General features: G+C 36.1%; 1 protein-coding gene across 1 annotated transcript in view; it reads left to right on the top strand.

Moving 5' to 3' along the window:
- The window catches only part of LOC101354206 (olfactory receptor 8S1-like), a 9516-nt gene extending 9219 nt beyond the window's left edge, over positions 1-297 (top strand). The window contains exon 2 of the mRNA XM_004384588.2: positions 223-297. Coding sequence (XP_004384645.2) covers positions 223-297 — 75 coding nt within the window. The remainder of the gene's footprint in view (positions 1-222) is intronic.
- Positions 298-6893: the final 6596 nt, after the last annotated feature.

The raw sequence follows: 6893 nt of genomic DNA, 5'->3' as shown, positions 1-6893 counted from the left end.
ATCATCTTCACTATCCTTAGCATCACCTCCATCTCCGGCAGAAGCAAGGCCTTCTCCACCTGCTCCTCTCACCTCACTGCAGTGATCTTCTTCTATGGGTCAGCTTTTCTCTGTTGTTTCATGCCAACCTCAGGCTCACCCCTTGAGTTGATCTTCTCTGTGCAGTACAGTGTGATCACACCCTTGCTGAATCCCCTCATCTACGGTCTGAAGAACAAGGAGGTGAAGGCAGCTGTGAGAAGAACACTGGGAAAGTATTTACGATGTTTTCAGTGGTGGAATAAAGAGAAGGGATGATGGCGAATTCAGATAGAAATACTTGTAGCAAGACATTAAAGAGCACTTCCTGACTGTCCATATCATATTTGGCAAAATAAATCAGAAATACCTAAGAAAGAAACACAGACCTATTATAGAGTGGATCATTGAGTACAATCCCACTCAGAGGCAAAAGAATGGATTAAATATTCACGTCAAATCATAAAATTTTGTTATGAGCATGTTCACCAATGATTGTCTTATATGTTTGTGTTGTGCGTTTGTGCATGTGAGCTTTTGTGTGTGTATGAAGATTGACTTCGTGTAAATTATCTGTCCATTATTTTTAGTTAAATTTGGGAAAGGTGCTGAAAGCTATAGTTTTTCTAAATAGAAAAGTGCCTGAATCTTTTGAGGAGAAGGATCATAATGAGTTCATAGGGGCATAGGGTAATGAATTCTGGTTAGAGTTGCAGGAAGAGAAATGAATGAGTCACCCAAATAGGAATGAAACCTCCCAGGCGTTTGCTGTTACATGGAGCTTTATCTGGGAACTCAGGTCTTTGGAGAAAACCACTCCTAGCATAGCTGACCTGGTTGTACTCATTTCCCAGTTTTAAGCGAGCCCACAGCCTCAGGAAGAAGAGCACTCTTAGGAAAATAGAACAGAAAGAATAGAAATACCAGGACAATGCAGAACCTGAGTGGATCTCAGGTAATCACTCAAGCAGTGACTATGGGTCTTTTCAGAACACTTCCATAAGGCTCAAAGGAGGGACTTGGGGTGAAAGGAATGTGTGCAAATGCTTCCAAATAAGCAGGTACAGGTTAGATTCTGGGCAGAATTGTGAAATACAACTCATTTGGTGGCCTCTGCCTTCCCTTTGTGAATCTTTCCCTATCTTTGATGCTCCTGCTCCTATCTAAGTGCCCAGGGCCACACTATTTCTTTGAAGAGGTCTTGCACTTCCTTAGGTACCCAAACCAAAAAAACCAAACCCTTTGCCATCAAGATGATTTCGACTCTTAGCGACCCTATAGGACAGAGTAGAATTGCCCCATAGGGTTTCCAAGGCTGTAATCTTTATGGAAGACCACTATCACATCTTTTCTCCAGGAGCAGCTGGTGGGTTCAAACTATGGTCTTTTCAGTTAGCAGTCCAGCACTTAAACACTGTACCTCCAGGGCTCATTTCTAAGTTGCCAGATTGACCAATAACAACTTGCTGAAACTGAATTTTCCTAAATGTCCGTTATCTTAATTATACATTTCTGTAGCAATACGTTTATCTGGAATCTGTCATCAAAATGTTTCCAAATTTCTTACAGGAGAGAAACTTTTGAGCCCCTTTAGTATTTTGGGATATTTTTCTCTTCCCTTTTGGAGAATCTGAAAGATTAATAGTCAATTGATTCAAAGGTATTTCACTTTGAAATCATAAAGTTTTTTCTTTTATTTTCAAATTTTTATTGTGTATTAGGTGAATGTTTACAGAGCAAATTAGCTTCCCATTCAATAGTGTGAGCAAAAAATGTTCCATAACATTGGTTTCATTCCCCACAATGTGTCAGCTCCCCACAATGTGTCAGTTTCCTTTTGTCCTGATTTCTACTCTTTCCTCCCTTCTCATCTCTGCTTTTGGGCAAATGTTGCTCTTTGGATCTCATATAATTGATTAGTCTAAGGAGCACGTTCCTCTCAGGTGTTACTGTGTGTTTTATGGGTCTGTCTATGGTTTGGTCTTCTGGTCTCTGGGCCATGGAGGGTGTTGTTCATGTGGTCTATTAGTCCTTCTGACTAATTACTCCTTTGAGTCTTTTGCTTTCTTCACTCTCCTTTGCTCCAGATGGTAAGAGATCAATAGTTGTGTCTTACATGGCTGCTCGTAAACTTTTAAGACCCCAGATGCAACTCACCAAAGTAGGATACAGAACTTTGTCTTTATGAAATATGTTGTGCTAATTGATATAGATGTCCCCTGAATCTATGGTCCTTTGCCTTTGAGCCTAGGAACTTCCTATTAAGAGGTGTGAAGTCATAATTTTTAAATGCTTATCAGTAGGCTATCTTTAATAAAATATTCACCAAGTAAACATTTTTAAAAATTGTTGCTTCTTTTTTTTGCTACTTTTATTCATATTTGTATACATTTTATCACATTAAAAAATTATGGATCATTTTGACACCTGCTCAATATTCAACTTTGAATAATAAAATACTGCTCTGTGGACAGCAAATGACAGTATGGCATGGACACAATACAGTACAGCATTTGTTGTTCCTATTCAGTTATATTTTCACTATATTAAAAACAAAAGATTAACTAGGTCATGTTGTACTCATTAATGTTAGTCAATATTTTCCAATTTTAAAGAAATTGAATTTAAATTATCGAGAGTGTACATACACAGAAATGATAAGTCAATCTTCCCTGCTTTCATGAAATCTTGTATTTATGAGTAATTTTCTTGGTGCCTCCTTTACTTGACTTCAGGGAGGGAAGTCACTGATCCCACAAGGAGGGGAGGCAATTGCCAATGTACTGCAATTCCCCACAAGGTCTAGGGCATCAAGACTCCCACTTTTCCCTCTAGTCCCCTAGATACTCTTTTATGTACTCTTAAGTATGTGTCGGGGTAGTGATTCCAGTAGTAGATTGATTGTACCACCTGGGAGTAAGCCAAAGGGATAAGTATCTGGCCATAGTTGTTGACAGTACTGTTTAAAATGGGGAAATTTAATATCTATTCCACTGTGAACCCTATTATCAACTCCAGTCCAAAAGGAAAATTCCCATTGACATATTATTTTGTTTTTTTGTGCCTAATAAGTCATATAAAATGTACAATTTTATATGCAGATTTTCTACTTAAATTATATTGTCAGTACTTTTTATGTCAATGAAAACCCTTTGTAAATACCAGTTTTAATTATTTTAACAATCTATTAAGCATATATTTCAAAGTGTATTTAGCAATTTTCCATCATTATAAATATTTTAATAGTTCACTACTATTAAAATTTATTTCCTCAAATATTTTAGAATACAGTTAGATGTAGCATTTTCAGTTTTTAAAATGACATATAAAATATCTTAGTAAAAACTTATTTTTTGGTATTTATAATTAGTCTGAGAATTGGAATTATTGGATCAGTAGATAAAATGTTTGTTAAGGGTCTTGACAAATATTGGCAGATTATTTTGCAGAGTTTTGTTTATCGCTTTACTGTGATCTCAGCAATGTATATAATCCTCAGTCTCCTCACTGTAGCCTGTGTTAGATATTCTGCATTCAAAACACAGACATGCCAATCAAATGTTTGCAAGAGATACAAATACACAATTCATAAAAGGAGAAGTAGAATTGTTCAGTAAATATACCAAAAGTAGTCACTCCAGTGAATGTAAAATGTAATATAATTTTTTATCAATAGATTTTAAAGAATAAGTATACCAGTAGTAGTCAATGTTGGTGAGAATATAAACAGATAAGCATAGTCATAAGTTTTAGGCAAAAGTGTAAACTGAGTCAACATTTCTGGAAATGATGAGATAATATGTATCAAGAACTTCCACAAAGTTCATATTCTTCACCCCAGAATTACTAGGTTAAAAAAAGTATTCAGACATTCCATCAAATTTTAGGTACAACACTTTTTATCAGGCACTTATTCATGATAGCAAAGAAACCTATATACTGTGCTCTTTCACTTCTTACCAGTTTGATTAAGTAGTTTGATGAAGGTAAACACATGCTATTGAGTACTAAAATCCATATTTAGAAATAACATTTAGAAAAGTATTTACTGTAAGGAAAATCTACGTATTAAAATGTTAATTTAAAAAGACACAAAGCTAAATTCAGATTTAATCTGCTATTTATCAATATTTAATGTGCATTATGAAATACCTGGGAATGTGGTTGAATGCAAATCCATATTCAATAAATCTGGCATGGGGCCTAAGAGTCTGTATTTCTAATAAGTTCCCAGATGGTGTTAATAATGTTTGTCTGTAGACTACATTTGAGTATCAACGGTATAATCAATTTTGAGAAGAAAATTAAGTAGATAGAGACAGACAGACAGGCAGACAGATGGACAGACAGATAGACAAATAGATATGTAGACAGATAGACAGGTTTAAAGGAAAAATACCTAAATACCAGAGTATCCTCAAAATCTGATAAATAAGAGGACATTTTATTTTCTTACTTATGCGTTTCTTTTACTTGAGCCTTGTGACTTTTGTTCTAGCACATTTTTTCTTAATTTAGTAAACAGTCAATATAGAAACAGAGAATTACCTTGAAATGAGTAAATAATAAAAATAGTACATAATACTGTCCATGCAAAGATAACTACTGTTTATATATTATACGTATTTTTCATCTACAGGCGTAGGCAGACACTCATATATAAAAGTATATAAATGTGTATGTACATGATTCATATACAACACTCTTAGATTTTATATATATGTATCTATGTATTACTTTTATAATGAGATAAATAAGTGAAATAAAAACAATTTAAATTTTGTGTAGATTTCCTATAGAGAAACAATATTTTAGGTATGAGCAGTTAAATGGGGTAGCTACTAACCATATGTGGCTATTCAAAGATGTGGCAGTCTGCTTCCATAAAGATTTGTTGTTGCTGTTGTTATGTGCCGCTGACTCACAGTGACCCTATGTACAACAGAACCAAACACTGCCTGGTCATGTGCCATCTTCAAAATTATTGTTATGCTTGAGGCCATAGTTGCAATCCATCTCCTTGAGGGTCTTCCTCCTTTTCACTGACGCTCTCTACTTTACCAAGCATCATGTCCTCCAGGGACCGTTACCTCCTGATAACATGTCCAAAGTATGGGAGATAAATTCTCACAATCCTTGCTTCTAGGGAGAATTATAGCTGTACTTCTTTTAACTCAAATTTGTTCATTCTTTTTGCAGTCCATGGTATACACAATATTCTTCACCAACACCATAATTCAAAGGCATCAATTTCTTCTTCCTTATTCCTTGTCCATAAAGATTTACAGGCTTGGAAACCCTATGGGGCAGTTCTACTCTGTCCTGTAGGGTCGGTATGAGTCGGAATCGACTCAACAGCAGTGAGTTTTTTATTGTGACTCAGTACATGTTACACTTAGGTAAATGCTTCTCTAAATAAATTGTAATCACTAAGCATGCAAATTTGTAAAGAGCTATTGTGTAATTTGAAATATATATGGATTCATTATACAAGAAACGTTTGATTGATTGGTTTCAGCAAATGAGTGGTTGTTGAATTTCTTTCCTTTAAATTTGTTATTTTTATTTACTCATTTGATCATAAACTTACATGTACACAGCAAATTAACCCAGGTGAAATTGCCTGATAATAACAGAAAGAAAACAAAACACAGAGAGTGTCAACTGAAAAATATTTATTTCTTATAACAGTTAAATACCCATTGCTTTCTCTGTCTCCTGGGAACTTTTTTATCAAGAGTTCACATTTGATTGTCCTAGTCATTGCTTCAACCCAGATGTTCCAAAGACCACACTTAAGACAACTCTACTGGTATTTATAAACCAGCTTAATTCTTGACTACAGTGTCTGACTTCAAGTTGTGACTACAGGGAATAACTAGCATTGTCTCAGCCGTCCTCTGGGCTACCGATGCCTATGAGTCAACCCACAAGCTTCCTAAACACACCTGCTCTGAGGGTTAGTTAGACCATAGTATCCTATATATGGCAGGGACAAGAAAAGCATAGGAACAAATGAAGAGATGCCAGGGTGATGGTGTTTGAGACCATTTGAAGGAAAGAACTCTCATATGGCCACTTCACTTCAATAGTGAAGAATCCAAGAAAACATTTCATTATCAACAGAATTTTATAACCTCAATCATACAGTTAAGTATAGAAAATACATCCTTTATAATTTTTATTCTAGTAATTGAATCGAATACAGGACGGTGCAGCTACATCAGAGAGCAGATTGTCTTTTGGAGAAGATGTGCAGGTAATATGCTTTTGGGTTATGGGTGGGGAATAGGGATACGTCGCTGGCTGAACAGTTGGAAAGTAGGAACTCAAAGCTCCCCTTGGCTGGGTTTTATGATTATTGGGAACCGGGCAGCAAAGGAATGGCCAGGACCAAGAAATGGACTTGGCTACCATGATAAATCCTACAGGTGACCAAAAGGTCCTATTGTTGCACAACAGCTCACAGCTGGAACTGATGCCTAATATTCAGTGTTCAAAAAGGCAGAGGATTGTATAAACTAGACCTGAAAGTTGGGGCAAAACCAAAGTCAAGGGACATGGAAGAGTCCAGTAGTCGAATACTGAGAAAAGAGTCTTGGGATTAAGGTCAGAGGCTGAATGCAAATATCTGCGCGACTGAAATATACAGGACTGAATGTTCTAGCCTTCTATTTTAAGAAGACTTATTAGAATCTGTAAAGAAAAATTATTTATTAAGAACCTCTTTGTAGCGGCAGGAAGCAACAGGTGCTGGTGATTCCATAATAATTTAGGTGTCCTGGCAAGCTATCAAAATTGTAGAAGTATGGGTTCCTGAAATTCGACTCCTCCTTTCCCTCTTCCCTACTCTGCTGGGTGAGTGGCCCCTGTCA

This window comes from Trichechus manatus, unplaced genomic scaffold, assembly GCF_000243295.1.
Source record: "Trichechus manatus latirostris isolate Lorelei unplaced genomic scaffold, TriManLat1.0 scaffold00123, whole genome shotgun sequence".
In the NCBI taxonomy this organism is placed as follows: domain Eukaryota; kingdom Metazoa; phylum Chordata; class Mammalia; order Sirenia; family Trichechidae; genus Trichechus; species Trichechus manatus.
The sequence above is the reverse complement of the archived record's forward strand: the minus strand, read 5'-3'. Positions and strand labels throughout refer to the sequence as shown.